This window comes from Eublepharis macularius, chromosome 14 (assembly GCF_028583425.1).
Source record: "Eublepharis macularius isolate TG4126 chromosome 14, MPM_Emac_v1.0, whole genome shotgun sequence".
Lineage (NCBI taxonomy): Eukaryota > Metazoa > Chordata > Lepidosauria > Squamata > Eublepharidae > Eublepharis > Eublepharis macularius.
The window spans coordinates 18689673-18707262 of record NC_072803.1 but is presented as its reverse complement, the minus strand read 5'-3'; the positions used below and the strand labels follow the sequence as shown (position 1 = coordinate 18707262).

Sequence of the window (17590 nt, the reverse complement as noted above, 5' to 3'; positions counted from 1 at the left end):
GCATTCACATCTGAGAGATTCTAGTAGTTAAGACATAGTGACTCCAAGCAGTTGGCAGATACACATAGGTGCATTAATATCTACTTCTTCAGCAGGAAGGATTCCAATCTGGGTACCCACCCTTGGAGAAGCTTTTACTCTTGAGGAACAAATGGGGCTGTTAAACAGTTCAATAGACCAAAGGTGGTGGTTGTTATAGTAAGTGCACCCTATTGGCTATTATGTTGAAAGCTGCCTGAAACAAATCAAATGAATATGGATCAATTGGCACCGTAACTGGTCTGGACAAGTGTAGCCATGCTGTACAACACACATTTGTTTTGACAAAGCCATGTTCTATTGATATTATGGAGCTGCAAATTTCCATGGATAAATGGGGAATCCATAAAGAGTTGAGTCGCACTCTGCACTCTAGGAGTCAGACACAGACGTTGGAACACTCACCCCTGCTCAACCACAGTCTTCTCCCAAATCCCCTCTCCTACAAGCAGATTTATAAGCCACACCAAGGCAGCCAACGCTCCCAAACTATTCATTATACTACAGCAGCCCCCAGTAGCACACATTCCAATGAATCACAATCATCTACTAAATAGATACGGCAATCCTATGGGAGCTTCATGCAGCATCTGGTTTTAGCCTATGTGGTGAAGCAAGAACAGATCATTCCCAGCTTGAAGGGAGAAATATAAATTTGCATTTCATGGATCAAAAGTCAGCCTAAACTTGATCCTTGGAGCAGTATAAAGCTATTGTGAAACAATAGCTTTCAACCAGTTGAATTCAGCTGGAAAGCCTTCTATAGGAACCATGTTAATAGGTTCCTAGAAAAGAATAAAACAAAGGACTTCTAGAATATGAGAGTATCATGCAATTAACGGGAGCTAGAAACTGCCGGGAACTTCCAGTAGCTAGAGGTCTGAAAGGTGTTGTTGCACAAAAAAGTGCTCTTTCCCTTTGCCCCTTCCAATCTTCTGAGCAAAAGAGAGATGAGACAGACAAGGGCTGTTGTAACAGAGTATATTTGCAAATATAGGGTACCAGCTACAAAAGGAGCTCAGAATGTACCAGAGAACAAAGGAGCACATGCTTCTTTTAAGGGCTTATGACATCATTTGGAGAAACGAAAGTCACATTCAAAATAAGGCACCTGATCTCTTTACACCTATGGATAAGCTATTCTCCATTTCTCACTCTCGCGGAAGCTTTATTACCCTCCTTGTCTCCATGGTAGTTACTCGTTACTTTCACACACACACTCTTCCTCCAAAGAGGAGGGGGGAGGACTTACAATTTTCCCTTTGTCTCTGCCTCTGCATCATAAGAATGTTCAGTTATCTATTCCCAAGGACATACATTTCTTCTGTCATAAACAACTAGAGAAAAGGGGGGGGGGCTAAAGAGCAGAGACCAGTTGCTTTAAAACATAAAAATCCATTCCTTTCCTCTTGCTAGCTTAATTCATAATTACATTATTGATTCAAGGTCTCCACTAAAAATTTGCTAATCCCACAGTGTCACCTTTTAGTTACGGAAAAGGGAAGAATGCGGCTACACGCTGCTTGACTATGATAGAAATGAGGTCTGCAGCAAAGCTGAGAAGATGGCTTTGTTTCCTTTTTGCTCAGAGGGCTGTAAATGGATGCTTGTTCAACTTTATAATTAAGACCTGCTAATTAAAGCTAATCTTTTCCCCTCCACCCATTTATATGATTTTGTCATCTGCTTGTGCATACACACACCTTGGTCTAGCCCATGTCATCAGGAAATTGAGGACCTCCCTTTCTAGGTTTTTAGCCACCAATGGTCTTGGGTCCTAAGAATTGGCCCAGTACTTAGAACATTGATTTAAGTTATTTATTGACTTCATTATCCATAAATTATGCACAGAGCAGTAAGTTCAAGACAGTCAAGCTTACAAGATTATAAAACTAATGTCAATACGGTAGCCTGAAAACGTACTAGGAAAATTAGTCCCAAAAAACGGTTTTTGATTGCCTTTAAAGGCTTTGGTTTACAGTGAGAAGTTGGGCATTTTAATCCAGTTAAAGGTTTGATTCACTTTGGATGTGAAAATAAGGCTGCGAACATAAGGCCTGAGCACCTCAAGTTGAGGTCTCATAACTTAGGGCTTTGTAGGAACAGGACAGTAGGAGTGGACAGAACTGCAGCACAAGCGGCAGAGATATGAAGCTATTAGCAACCAAAGCTAATAAGAACGAGGAAGGTGTGTCATCTAGGCCTAGGGGGCTCTAGGAAGGATGAAACAATGCTGTAGGACTTCCACAAGTCCTGAAAAAAAGGCAAGCTGAAGTATGAGTGTACTTTGTATGAAATAGCTTCATTAACTTGGTCTAATTAGGAAAATAGCCCAAGGAGGACACCACCACCCCTGCCAGTGCTGTCCTCTGCACACCCACCTGCTGCCAGGAATTCTAAGATCATAGAATGGACATATGCATAACATCCTTACCTTGCTGAATGCCAATCTATTTCTTAGCTGCTGACTTCCTTCCTCTGCTGGCTCCTTTTGCCTGTATAAGGACAAAGCATTTGCTTTCTTGGACACAGATACAGGGCCCAAATGTTTCAGGGGCATCAGGAAAGAGTAGACTAGGCCAGGGCTTTACGGAGTTCCGGAACCTCTTGAAAATGGTCACATGGCTGGTGGCCCCGCCCCCTGATCTCCAGCTAGAGGGGAGTTTAGATTGCCCAGGCAATCTCAACTCCCCTCTGTCTGGAGATCAGGGGGCGGGGCCACCAGCCATGTGACCATTTTCACTGAGGGCAATCCACTGAGTTCTACCACCTCTTTTCCCAGAAAAGAAAGCCCTGGACTAGGCATACATGGCAAGAGGCTGCAAGGTGTATCTCTTGAATACGGTCATTAAACTGTGGGAGAAGGGTCTGCCTTCCCATCCCATCAATTTATGGTCCTGAAAAAAAGCACCCAGAGCCTCTTAAAACATCATGGCTTTGCCCTTGATTCCCAGAGGATCAGTGTCTTTCTTTAGGACAACCCCCATATGAGCAACAGGTCTTACTGAAATCAGACCAACAGTCATCTAGGCCAGAATTCCTTTTTATAAATATTCACCAATATTTCACAACAGAATCTCACCAGGGGGTGCCATAAGCCAACTATGACTTGAGGGCACTCGTCTCTACCATCTCAAAGGCATAAAGCTATTAATTGCCAGACCCCTTATCTAAAAGGGCTACTCCACCAAAAATCATGTTAAGCACTCTGAGCAAACCTGCTCACTAGCTTTTCATTGCAGTGTCATCTACAGCCTCTTTCCCCCCATACATGCAGCCGTACCTGAGACTGCTCCCGCACAGGTGGCTCTGACTCCTTCTTGGCTGCAGCACCACGCTTGGAGGCTCGAACCTTGGCTGGCTTTACTGGAGACTCTTCCTTGGAAGATTCCTCCATCTCTTCATCTTCTTGGGACTCTTCCTCCTCCTCCTCCTCCTCTTCTTCCTCCTCCACAGTATTATTCCATGGGCTGACAGCTGCAAAAAAGAAACTTGGAACATGAAGACCGCAGCATGCATTTAAGAGCCATGTAGTAAAAAACTCAGCAAAACAAAAACTCTTCTCTTAAAGATGATGCCAGCCAAAAGACTATGGTTCCCAATGGGATGCCACATGCCTAGCATATGAACTCCTAGTGCTTCATGGGGCTTGGAGAAATCTGCCTGGAGGAGTTGTCTGCAGCGCTTCAAAGAATTCATTCTTTAATCCATTTCCTGCCATTCCCAGTTAAGCCTGCTTCTAAATGTCAGGTAGTCTTCACAGTTCTGAGGCCACCAGCCTTCATTCCTGCCCTAACATCTATCCAAGCCTTTCACCTCCCAGCCAATAGTTCTGCAGTTGTACCATATGCATTGACTGATTGTTCTTTCTAAAGGAAATTTGACAGATAACACTTCTGAAACTAAACTTGCTTAAATCAAGTCTCCTGAACAAATTACAGGGGGTCCTCCTAGCCAAAGCTTGTGCCTATTCAAGTTAATAGATCTTAATTTGTTTTTGCTATCTGTGATGGACTGCATGTTTTAAAAAGCTTGGATGGGCTGTACACACCCAGCCACAGGACTGTTAGGGGCTAACCCCTCACAGAATCAGAGAGCTTTGAGTGACAGTCTACTCCACGGGATCTGATTGGGTAACATGAGCTGGAAAGAGGAGGGTCTTTTTTCAGTTCTAGAAGAGAAGAATGGAGTGTGAAGAGGTGGGAGACAGAGTCCTAACAAGAGCAATTTTAACACTGACAGAAGAACTGGGGAAATGTTGGCAAGGAGGTTTGGGACGTAGGTGCAGATTCCCGTTTGGGCCAAAGAAGAGGATAGATCTTCTAAGGAGAGGAGATTTTCTCTACCCAGTCAAACAGGGAGGTAGCTCTGGAGAGTGAGGAGATGCCTGGTTGGGTGTGGTTGGGAACTGCTTTTGGGATACCTTAAGAGCCGGTTAAAAACTGAAGGAAAGCACTGGTGGGTGAAGAGAAGGGGGCTTTGGGTACTAGAAAGTGGGTGCTAGCCTTCCTAACCCCAGAAGAGAAAGAGAATACTAAAAGAAAGGATACTAAAGTGCTTGGGAAAATACAGGAACAAAAGTCTCTAAACGTAAGAATTTTAAGTATCTGAAGAGCATAAAAACTAAAATCTGTGCATGTTCTGATTTTACCTCAGAGATATCTGTTAAATTACCTCAGAAACTTTCAATCCTTGATTTCACCTGACCTTTCCCTTCTAAAACAAACAAACGAGTTATTTTTTTAATTTTAAAAACGCCTCTAGTGCCATTTCTGCTCTTTAAGGACGAGGGGATGTCATACTGTCCTTTCCCTAGGATGGCCCACATTCATTAAGTACAGAAGAAAGTTATTGGAGTCTTTGGCCAGCTACCCTGGATTTATCAGTTACTAGTACACAGGGTGCATTGCTCAGTGGGTTTGCCTTACTGCAACCTATACGACATAGTGTTTACCTGTCACATGCTGTCCAGCGAGGTAGACTGGCCCACTCCCTGACTTTAGTCGGAATGTGACAGGTGGATTTAGATCAAGTCCTTGTGTGGTGACCTGAAAGACAGGAAAGTATAAATAGAGATGAGACATTATGCATTTTATTGTGAGCAACTCTCATGCAAACTTAAGTGTTTCTGGCTCACTACCTCAGAAACCAAATTTTATCGAGTAATATAATGAATCAGTTTAAGGTTCCAAACTAGTGTTCCAGTCAGATATTTTTGGAAAGTAGCTAGTTAAAGAAATAAGTAGATAAACAGCTAGCTAGGAAATCTTCTGGCAAGGGCAGCTATCGCAGCAAATAAGACACTCACCATTGGGAGAACTGAAAGCTTCAAGTTAGCTATGCACACTGGAGCAGATTCCTTGCTCTCCTTTGGGGGCATGATCTCCACAACATGAAATTCATCCTTGGCTTTTTCTCCTAAGCAGATCTTAAAAGAGAAAAATTCCAGAGTTGTCAAGGCCTCAGAACAATTCTTCTAAAGACCAGAAATGCTACACGATCACTTCTGAACAAAGTTGTGACACTATTGGCAGGACTCAGAGGAAGCTCTGCATTAAACAGAACTGCAATTGTTTGGAATCCAGGAAGGTTTTCATTTGAGATATAAGAATGACCCATTGTATAGAAGCTCTAAAAAGTGGCACAGGTCACAGGCAGCTGCTGAATCTAGGAGCAAGAATTTAGAAGCTTGTTCCTTGCTGCTCTTGTCCTTAGACTAGTTGCATGTTCCCAGCTTATTTTCTTCAACCACTCTTACATTACCGCTCTCCAGCCTGGTCAGGCCCAGCATGAAAGTGAAACTACATCAGATATTCTTTTCTCATTCAAAACTAGGAATAAGCAAGGGTTCCCCTGTTCCTTTGTTTTATTTGTTGAAAGTTTTCAGTTCTCTGCCTTTTGCTATTAGTTTTATAGAATCCCCTGCAATTAAATATGCACATTGTATATGCATTTTTTTTAAAAAAAACAACAACAGTTAACTGGGTATACTATGCAAAGTATACATTATTGGCACATGTGCAGCACCAATATATTAATGCATCAATGTTGGAAAATGTATACATTTCACAGAATTCAGAGGAATAAAAAATTACAGGTTCAATTTGCATGAGAGATTAGCAAAATCAAAACATGGGTTCTCAGGCTAAAACAGGGATGAGAAATTCAGAGTCCATCTTACTCAATATTGGCCAACCCCATACACATACCGTCCTTAAAGCCAACTGCTGCTCATAGGACCACTCTTCTGGGACATCAAATGTGTAGGTTGGTGTCTCCCTAGTTAGCTCACACCCTGTATATAAAACAGATGTTACAAGTGGCTACTTAGCCTTCTCACCCCACCCTGCTGTATTTCATAGCAAAAACCAACACCCAGAGATGAAGTCTCTTACCCCAGACCAAAGAAACAGTTTTCTCTGATCTACAGCTGTCATTGGTGCTGCTTTCCAAGGCCATTGTTTTCAGGGACACTCCTTCCTAACAAGAAAAAAAGGCAGACACTTCCATAAAGCCCATATGTTCTCGCCTAAGGACTTTAAGCACCGTTCTAATACATTTAGTATATACACACACGTCCCTCCTGGCTCTGAACACATCTTTATTCACTGTTCAGTCTTTATAGCCACAAATGAGGAAATTACAAGTATTCCAGATGAATACTTTACATTCTTTTAGTTTTATATCTACTTCTCTATACAGAGAGAAACTAGAGACAACCAAAAAAGCAGGGCTGGGATTTTTGTTTTAAACTATTGCTACGGAACTAAGCATAACCCTTCACTTCCACATAATACAATATTGAAAAGTAAGTGGTATTTGAAAATAAGAATATGAAACTCACCAGTTGGTCTTGAACAACTTACTCCCACAATTTCCCCACCTGAGTACAAAGGGTTGTTGTTAATTTTTACCCCACTTATTTTTTCTGAGGAACTCAAAAAAGTACATACAGGCTTCCCCGATCCGTTTTATCTTCATACCATTCCTGTGAAACAGAATAGCTAGATGTGGAGGGGGGGGGGATAAAGAGCCCCTCTCTTAATAAGCATCAGAATATGGAGAAATTTTAATTTGATGTGGCAGTTATATAACACTTGGTCTCACACTTAGACTAGCCTTTTAAGTTACAGCTCATAATATAATTTCTTCCCAAAATACTGTTCTCATTAAAACTGATGAACTTGCTTCCAAGTAAGTTATTCAAAAACACAAATAAGGCTGCATGCATCCAATAACAAAACACAAGCAAAATAAATGGTAGTACAGCTTAAATAATACTTTATCAGTTTCCTCTAAAACCACTACTTTTATATATGCAAAACAACCATGAACTAGAGAAATCCCCTTAGCCCAAGTTACAACTTACCAAACTCACTCTCAAAGGGGGAGAAAAAGGCTAATCAAAAGTTCATACACTAGAAGTGCTATATAAGGGATAAACAGGTGAGTTAGGCCCAATTAACTCAGAGACAAAATGTGGATCTTAAAGAGGAAGAACTTTGGCAAAAAAAAAAAAAAGGAAAAGACATCTGTGCTGGATCACATATTTTGGCCTATAAGAGGGAACAGCCCTGATCTTCTTGGGTTCTAGAGTTAAGGGGCAAAAAAGTCATTTATTAAAATAAAAGATGGCATGTGATGTAATGTACACTAACTGGTAAGTAGTGGCTCCCCCCACCCCACCCCCGCATCACTAGCCCCAACAGTGATTTGCAGAAACTGGATTTAATAAAAATCTGCCTTACAGACCAGTTGTATGTCTGTTTACTCAGAAATAAGAGTTCAATAAGATTGGGCCAATACATCTCAAGCATAGGCAAGTTACTTTCAAGTAAGAGAATGTACTCCCCTCACACTAGTTATACTCTTCAGACAAGACTTCTACTTGTAGTGCCTTCTATTAGGCAACAGCTAATTTATAGGCTCTCTCAGGGGTGGCTCCAGTTCTTGGCATGGCCTACCAGACTGGATGCAGAGGGCACCTTCACGGACTCCATTTAGGAAGGTATGCCAGTAGAAAAATACCCTGCCCCTTTAATAGAGATTTAATTGTGTAAATGGGCAGGTGAATTTTCTTGGCATGGAGGTAAATAACATCCCATTAAGCCTCTATTCAAGGGACAGTAGTCTTTTTTTCCTCACGGCCGCTGGCAACACTACATGTGAGACAGTTTTATCTCACAGGGCATTCAGTAGAAGATAAACTGCTTAGGCAGATCTGGCTGCGGTTTGCATGTTTGTGTAGTTATTTTAATCTGTGTGTTTTAATCCTTGTTTGTAATTCATAGTTTCTTTTAAAAGTTTTGTTTGTGTTGTTTGTTTTCATCTTGTTCATTAAGTTATAGCATGTTTTTCTGTTCTTGTAACTTGTTTCTGCATTGTAACTTGCCTTGAGTCTTAGCAGATAGATAAACAAACAAACTCTGCTTAGCTTACCAGATCTGATAAAATTGGATACCGTGCCACCTTTCCTCCTGAGCTCAAGAATGGTGTCTGGCAAAAGCAGAGAATGAAGCCTAGAGAGAGGCAGCTTGTTTACTGTTGCCTCTTGCACATTTTCTAGTTGAAAAGAGCAAGAGTCCAGTAGCACCTATAAGACTAACAAAATGTATGGTAGGATATGAGCTTTTGTGAGCCACAGCTCACTTCTGCAGCTGTAGCTCACGGAAGTTCATACCCTACCACAAATTTTGTTAGTCTTATAGGTGCTAATGGACTCTTGCTCTTTTCTACTGCTACAGACTAACATGGCTACCCATCTTGATCCATTTTCCAGTTGTAGGCTTTTATAAGTTTTCCAGCACTGCTTTTCAGCCTGTGTAGCTGCTGCTGCTTCCAGGCAGGGTTGCTAACAGACTTGGAGAAAAATCTCCTATCCCTTTAAGGTAGACTTAATATGTAGAAGTGAGTAGCTGAAAGAAAAATAGCAGCATGGAGAAAAATAGCAACACCAAGTAAATAACATCCCATTAAGTCTCTATTAAAAGGATAGGATATTTTTCTTTCTCCAGACAGCTGGCAACCCTATTTCTAGGGCCAGATTCAGTCATGTTGATACACTAAGCTATGACAAGTCTAAGAGGACCCATAATGCATTTTTTAAAAATTTTAATTTAGTAATTTTTAATTGTGCATGGAGGAGGGATTGGATTTAGAAGCACATTTAATGGATAGCCCAGGTGAGCCTGATCTTGTCAGATCTCAGAAGCTAAGCAGGGTCAGCCTTGGTTAGTAGTTGGCTGGGAGACCTCCAGTGAAGACCAGGGTTGCAGAGGCAGGCAATGGCAAACCACTTCTGTTAGCCTCTTGCCATGAAAGCTCCACGAGGGATTGCTACAAGTCAGCTATGACTTGAGGGCACTCTCAACCACCATAATGTGAAGGTCCTAAACTGTAGTTCACTTAGTTTGTGCATAAATCCATCTCTGGCTGTTTCACTAACTTGGGAGTAAGTCTCATTGAACTGAATAGAGCTTATTTCTGAGTAACCCTGAATAGAATTCATTTTACCAAGTTAAATTTTGCCCTGAGAATCTGCCTGTTAGTTTAAAAAAAGGAGAAATTTGGATGGGCTTAACTTTTCAAACCACTGACAATTTTCTTATCTACATCCAATTTTCTTATCTACATCTTTCTTCATATGTCTCCATGTACCAGTGGTTGCTTGCCACATCCGAGTTGTTCCCTTGCTTGAGGTGCCCCCTTTGACATCTACTAAAGCCATCTTTAAGTGTTCTCATGGAGACGAAGGGTGCCATTTGGAGATTTTAGGAGGTGCAGTAAGGCCATTTTATTTAAGATGTGGGCTTTTAATAGGATATAAGATCATTGTTATGAGGAAGAGAATTAACAAGCTTTTACTGCATTCTGTATCCTTTTTATACTAGAATTATATGCTGCCCTGAGGGAAAAGTGGAGTATAAATATTATTATAATTTACAATTATAATAATAATTGTGCAACTTGTAAAGCACAGAAATCTACTGGACAGAGCAAACCTTAGGGCACAAAGAGAAATCTTATCACACTTCTATCCTGTGCTTCTTCTAAGGAATTTTCGGAGGAATACATTTTATTCTCACATGGCACCTGAGAAATAGGTTAGCCTAAGAGAGAGAGTTTGACTGGCTGAAGGTCATAAGAACATAAAGAAGGGTCTCTGCTGGACCACACTACTAGTGGTCTATCTAGTCCAGCTTCCTGTGGTGTGAGGGGATCATCTTCATTAGTGAAGCCATGGGCCCATCACTTTTACCTCCTGTTACCTCATAACATTCTCTCCTCAGACTTGTTGACCCTGACCAGGCATATTCCCTGCCTCAGTTCTCAGTGTTCCTCATCCCTGCAATTTTTCAGGGTTGCCAACTGATGTGGATAAAAGCATCCTGTCCCTTTAACAGAGGATTAATAGGATTTGCCAGGTGATGTTATTTACCTCCATGTCAAGAAAAGCTTCAACTGCCCGGTCCCACACATTTAACCTTTATTAAAGGGATGGGACTCCCCCCCCCCCCCCGCCCCACACACCAGCCCTGTTGGTAAGCTTCCTTTCCCCACAGCTCTGCCTCCTAGTCTGAAATAATTGGCTCTTTTCATTTGTATGTTTTATTTTATATCATTTATACTCCACTTTTCACCCCAGTGGAGACCCAAAGTGGCTTTTAACATCTCCATTTTATCTTACAACCATTCTGTGAGGTAGATTAGGATGACGGTATGTGACTGGCTCAAGGTTACCCAGCAAGTTTCCAGGGCACAGGAAGGATATTGAGATATTGATAAAATGGTAATTGAACTGTGTCGAGTCTAAGCTCCAGTGATGCCTTTGGCTCTCTTCTTCCATCAGAGAACAACCCAAGAGTCAGCATTTCTGTTATTACCAATCATGCACCCCAATGCACTTCCGTAAGGGGCAATTTGGTGCATCAAAGGCTATATCATCAGTGCAAGGAATTAGTTCTGTACAAATTGTGGAAGCATCTGGTGCAGTGATACCCTTTGTATAGAGATTTAATGGGTCATGGTGGAAATGGTTTCCAGAAGGAACCAGATGATAACTCTTATGCTTTGTGTCAGGTCAATGATGGACATTTTTCAGTCAATCGGTTCACAACCAGCAGTATGCTCTTAGAATACAGGGATGTAGGCATCTGAGCATGAGGCACTGAAGGCAGACCGTGCTGTGAAGAAAATAGCAGAGAGATTGTCACAAAGAATAAGGCCTCCACCCACTACTGCCCCCCCCCCGCAAGACAAAATTCTAGCTGCTTATTTCCAGATGCTGATAGAAATGATTGAATTAGAAAGCTCTCTGCTGAGAGAGAGAAGATGGTTGGACTTCTTTGCACCTCCTCCAAAACAATGCCTTAAACACCCATACATTCTCACATTGTAAATTAACACCACCACCATGTAGCAGAGACTACTTTTAATAGGCAATTGTTGTTAATTAACATGTCCCACTAAGAAACTCATTCTTCAGAAAAGAGCAAGAGTCCAGTAGCACCTATAAGAATAACACCTGAAGAAGTGAGCTGTGACTCATGCAAACTCATACCCTACCACAAATTTTGTTAGTCTTATAGGTGCTACTGGACTCTTGCTCTTTTCTACTGCTACAGACAGACTAACACGGCTACCCATCTTGATCATTCTTCAGAGAGTGATAACAATTAAGTCATCAGGAGCCAATGGCTGACTTTTCTAATAAGTGACAGAAACTATCATTAAAAAGTTGTAACTGTGATTTCTTCAGTACCAATTTTTTCCTCCAAAAATACAGTTCCTCAAAGCACATAAGCAGTTAATTTTTCACAAAAATTACTACAGCTACAGTAATACAAAATTTAACCAACCTTAACTTCGTAGATGCTCTGCCAGAGGCTGAATGGTTTTAATTCCAAGAGTTTTGGTTTTAATTGGTTTCCAATGGTTTTAATTCCTAATGCTCCAAAGGGAAGGAAGCATACTTTCTAAACAATACCTAATGTGTGGGAGTGTTTTAAAAAATAATTCTCACAAGGAACCAGGAGTCATGAAGAAATGTATCCTGATGCTGATAGCTGACCTGCCCTCTGGACGTCCCAGAAAGTAGCTCCAGCAATAAGAGGTCAATACAAAAGCACCCACACAGGAGGGGGTGTGATGAGGGCTTTTTCCTTAACCATTAGCTGACCCAACAAATAGCTCACAGATCCCAGAGTATTCCTCCTGTTTGTGGGCTCTCCTTTATTCAAGCAGCTCCAGGAAGAACACGTGGGATCGTCGATCACTTCAAACTTCTGCAAAACTTTCCAAAAACCTGAAAGAAATTGTTACTGTCTCTACAGAAGAGCAGCTATTCACAGACCTTCTTGTCTCATTTTATCTTCCCAACATTCTTATGAAGTATACCAAAGAAGTACCAAAGACTAGTGATGGTTTGAGTGGGAGGCTGAATGTGGGTCTCCTTGATCAAAGACTAGCACATCTATTAAAAAATTCCATACAATGCAAGTGAAGCAGAAATGCATCAAGAGGCCAAAACACAACATGAACTGCTGGGGCAGAGATAGGTTCACAATTCTTGTTTTGTGACCATCCTGACCTCCAATCTTGAAAAGGTAGCAATGATTGCTCCAAGAGTAACCCAAAAGACAAGTGAGTTTGCCATTGCCAATGATGCACACCAATGTGCTATGCTCAGGGACAGCTGGGTGCATTGAAGGTTACACTGTTAGCCCAGACAGAAAATACTTCTGCATGAAACACCAAAGCACATGGTAGAATAATCATGTGTTTCTTACAGAACCCTGAAAGGAGCTTTGGGTCATGTCAGTTATTGAGTGGCAAGTTTTTCAATCAAACAGTTCACAACCAGCAGAATATCAGGAAAAACAGATGTTGGCATCTGGGCATGATGAACTGACAGGGGGACTATGCTTGTGAGGGACAGCAGAGATAAATTCATAAGGGACAAGGTCCGACTCCCCAGTACTTCCAATGACCTGTTGGTCTTCTTCTACCCACTCCCAGATTGATGCAACATGCATTTCAAAATTCCAACACCATGGCTTTATTATGTAAATGAACAAACTCTAGTTTAGCAAGCATAACAGTTTTCATTGCAGTCTTTGGATTTCCTTTCTTTAGTATTTGATTATTTTAAATTCAGAATCCTGATTTAACATGTTTTAAAATGCTAAGCTTTTAACATCTTAAAATGGGTCCAACAATTTCTCAAGCAATGAAAGACTAGCCCTTTGCATACACTCTGCTTTATTACTCCTGTAGTCTCCCCTCCACCATAAATCCTCACCCTGCTGCAGGGTAAGATTAAGCTGAGTAACTTCTGCATGGCTGAACTGGGACTTGAAACAAGGTCTCCTGATCTCCTTCAGGCTTCCTAACCACTATATCACCACTAGCCCACAAAAGCAGAAGAGCGTTCTCACATGTTGGACTGGGCAAGACTAATTTCAAGCAGGTCTTATTAAAAGTTCCAGGGGTCACATCAGCCCTGGTCCTGAGGATATAAAAGAGGAGTTGGTTAGCTGTTTCAGAAGATCCATTTTCTAGCAAAAATCTAAGAGAAAAAGGAGGAGCAGTTGCATCCAAAGCTGCTCCTTCCATCCAGGACAGAGCTATCTGGGCAAAAGTTCCAGATTGGTCCCAAGGGTGGACATGTTTGAAATGATGGACAACACCCTTAAAGGGACAGTCCACTCACTGAACACTGCTGGCTTTCCCCCTTCACTCCACACAATGCCGATTTCAAAACAGTAGCAGGCTGTTTGGCTTCCATTTTGTTGGCACCTTTTTGGAGTCCACAGGAAAATGCATTCACAGAAAAGGCTCCAAGAAAACAAAAGCCAAAAAGCCTGCTACTGTTTTGAAATCTACATGTGGAATGAAGGGGGAAAGCCAGCAGCATTCAGTGAGGGGGCTGTCCCTTTAAGGACGTATGGCAACGACTGATACCTGAGCATCCACCAAAGAATCCTCTCTCATCTGACCTTGATTCTAGTAGCAAACAAAAAACAAAAAACTGGTGGGCCTGGCAGATTGCGCTTACAGAGAGAAAGGGAGGAAAGGGGACAAGAACATATTTGCATCTGCTGACTTCCAGCCTTTTTGTTTCCAACTTCTCACAAACCTATTCATTGCAATAGTCACTGTAACAGCAAATCGTCTCTTGCCACATGAAGAAATCGGGCTGATGACTGTCCTGACAGCTTGAAGTACAGCCAACTTCAGATTTTATACATGTATCTCCTGCAAACAGAAAAAAGTCAGCTGTCACAGACCCGGTATAGTGCATAACATTCTATCCTCCCTATCCTTTCATCTGCTTCTAACCCATCTGGCCTCATTCCTATCAGCCTTCAATTATCTGTCTGGTGGCAGTAGGCAATGTTTCATCATGCATCCAAAATGTATCACAAAAGCTGCCATTTTGAATGCTTTGATAAACTGAATTGATTGACTGATAGTTGTCATTAGCAAATTTGGCAAAAAAAATTTTTTTAACTTATTTTTGTCTTCTTGTTAGCAGGTTTGAGCCACATGGGAAAAGGCAGAACACAATAGCTTTAAGGCTTTTGTGATTCCCTCAGTCATTTAGTTAAAGATTTGTTGAACTGGTCCTTGGGGATGCTATGCAAAAAGGGCATTTGCACAACAGATGGGATGTTTTAGAACTGTAAGTCCAATCTGGATGTACCCTTGCTGTGTTAAAATCAAAGGTATCTTTCCTCCCCATGGTACAAAGTAAATGTCAATGTGTGTGTAAAGAACTTTTTATCACTTGTGGCTCAGAGTGGTAAGCTGCAGTACTGCAACGCAAGCTCTGCTCATGACTTGAGTTCGATCCTGGCGGAAGCCGGGTTCAAGTAGCCAGCTCAAGGTTGACGCAGCCTTCCATCTTTCCAAGGTGGGTAAAATGAGTACCCAGTTTCCTGGGGGTAAAGTGTAGATGACTGGGGAAGGAAATGGCAAACCACCCCATAACAAAAAGTCTGCCAAGAAAACATCATGATGCAACATCCCCCAATGACTCGGTGTTTGGACAGGGAACTACCTTTACCTTTGCTATGGAAATATGCAAAGTGCTACAGAAATAAGGGGGGTGTTACAAGCATGTGTCTGTTTTTATTTGGGAAGTGTGAGGGATATGTAATTTGCAAAAACAAAGCATGTTTAACATAGGGTAGAAAGAAGCTTGCAGTCCAGGTGTCCTTTATGATGTGTGCTTACCAATATAGAGATTCTGTGTATAGCAGCCTCCTCCTTCACTTGCCAAGCAAAATTCATGAAAAATAGGACAAGCTGCATCTGGAAATGGCTTCTCACAGTTAAAACACCAGATTGTGCTGGCTGAAAAGGAGGGGTGGTTTAAATCAGTGTATTTATTTAAAAGATTCATATCCCACTTTCTCCAGAATCTGCCCAAGGAGGCTATCCTAGGCTGTGCAACCGCATACTGCTGGATACAGTGTTATCATTGCACTATAGCAGTTGTTTGCAACTGGATTTTCTTGTATGGACAAGCCAATCAGCAACTTCTGTTTTTTTGTTTAAACTGGACCAGATTCTTTTGAAGCATCCATATGATGTTGTCCCATGATCATCCAAGCTGCAATCATTCCCAAACCTAATTTGGAAGAATAGTTCAGGAAAGACCACAGTCAAAGCACATTTGCATGCTGCATATATAGGAAGCCCTGCATGTATGCGGGTTGCATAATTTTCCTTGTTCAGTCCCCCCACAGCCACCACCCTTAAGAATTTTCATTTTTTTAAAAAAAAATCAGCCTTGAAATATAACTACAGTGAAATAAAATTACAGTCATGGTGGTCTATCAGTTACCAGTTTTAACCTCCAGTGCGCTCAATGACAATTTGTGACATTTAACCACCCAAGTCTACCTTTCCTTCCCTCTCCTTAGATTCATTCTAATCTAGTACCATCCAGAAAAATGACTGGATAAACTAACCGCTGCATTGAAAGGCATTAAGCCATTTATGCCACACTCATCATATATCTACATATGACATTAGAATTCACAACTTCTACTGGCACATGAATGGAGGACAGAACACCATTTTAAATTCAGTGCAATTTTCACATTTGTTCTGCAGACTTAGAAATATGAAATCAGATTCAAATCAGGCATGTGAATAATAGTGCTCTGATTCACTGATGAATTTTGGCCCTAATTTTTAAACTTCTATTGCCCTTTCTAGGGTTTTTTTTTCAAGACTTACCAGGGGAAAGATTGAGAAGCATCCACAGTCCATATGCCAGAAACTTGTTCATAGCTCATATGCCAGAAGCTTGTTTAGTCTAGGTTTTATGAAACGCAGGAGGCTTCCAAGCTGGTTCATAGAATGGTCTCTATGAACATACAAAAGAGGAGTTTGGATGGGTCTTTGCCAACCCTTGCTACATACAAGCTTCTGGGACAGTCGATCGTCAGGTAAGCAGATGATTTTCAGGCTAACAGAGACAGCCTGAGCACAATCGGCACTGTCCAAGTTACGTGCCTGAATTTTTCCTGTGCCTCTGTAGTATAGCCCTAAAGCAGAAAAACAGCAACATGGAAATGCCCCACAAAAATGCCACAGAATTAATCTATTTGAACGATTTAAGGATAGCAGCTAGCCATGCAAACATTCTGCCTTCATTGCCCACACTGGGTACACAGGGTGCCCGTGCCACCCACAGATCACATTGTGCATACAGCGGCATGCATGAAAGCGGGCGATAACATCAGTGCCCATAAACTGAAGAACACCATGGATGGGACGGTTTGGGAAACAACCCCCTGCCCTCGCTGAAAACGGAATTTAAATAGGAGTTAGGACTTGCTTAAATCCATTTGTGATGGGGATTAATCACTTATTGATTTTAAAGTTTGTATCCTGCACTTTCCAGAATCTGTGGCATGCAGTTTAACCTACTGGCCAGAATGGTGGTAGAGAGTGTCCTCAAGTCATAGCTGACTTATGGCAACCCCTGGTGGAGTTTTCATGGCAAGAGACTAGCAGAGGTGGTTTGCCATTGCCTGCCTCTGCAACCCTGGTCTTCACTGAAGGTCTCCCATCCAATAACTCCCATCCAATAAGGCCAACCCTGTTTAGCTTCTAAGATCTGACGAAATTCAAGTTTACCTGGGCTATTCAGGTCAGGGCACTGGCCAGAATAATCACTTAAATTACACATGTAGCTAGCACAAAGTCCAAGGTATTTTGCCTCCTGAACCCCAATATGCCTTCTCTTTTGGCAAGTGCCTGGATTAATAAATAGTATATTTCTAAAGCAGCCAAAAAAAAAGAAAAAAAGGAATGGTGGTGATAGAAATGGTCACCAAAGGAACAACCCACTAAATTAACGTGTGGGTCTTTTAATGAGAGGAATTAGTTGTGCAAACATCCTAGCTCTCTTTCCCACATTTAGCACATTGTGATGAGTATACAAGTTGCTATCCACAGATCACATTAAGGAGTGTGATAATAATCCTAGCCAGCAGACAGAAAAACACCATGGACTGGAGTTTGCTTAACAAAG

The 17590-nt window shown here is 41.6% G+C and overlaps 1 protein-coding gene across 1 annotated transcript; it reads right to left on the bottom strand.

The window, feature by feature from the left end:
- Nucleotides 1–2489: 2489 nt before the first annotated feature.
- On the bottom strand, nt 2490–6498 carry NPM2 (nucleophosmin/nucleoplasmin 2). The gene is made up of 6 exons (XM_054998026.1): nt 6435–6498; nt 6249–6334; nt 5348–5467; nt 4994–5087; nt 3323–3516; nt 2490–2534 (listed from the first exon to the last, which is right to left on the bottom strand). Exons 1-6 carry the CDS (start codon nt 6496–6498, stop codon nt 2490–2492), a joined length of 603 nt encoding a protein of 200 aa, XP_054854001.1.
- Between the last annotated feature and the right edge of the window lie 11092 nt (nt 6499–17590).

Excerpts from the sequence above, each read along its gene's own strand:
- NPM2 (XM_054998026.1), bottom strand. The coding sequence starts at position 6,498 with ATGGCCTTGGAAAGCAGCACCAATGACAGCTGTAGATCAGAGAAAACT. Across the intron at positions 6,335-6,434 it reads AACTGTTTCTTTGGTCTGGG|GGTGTGAGCTAACTAGGGAG; the intron begins GTAAGAGACTTC and ends TTTTATATACAG. Across the intron at positions 2,535-3,322 it reads CTGTGCGGGAGCAGTCTCAG|GCAAAAGGAGCCAGCAGAGG; the intron begins GTACGGCTGCAT and ends GTCCTTATACAG.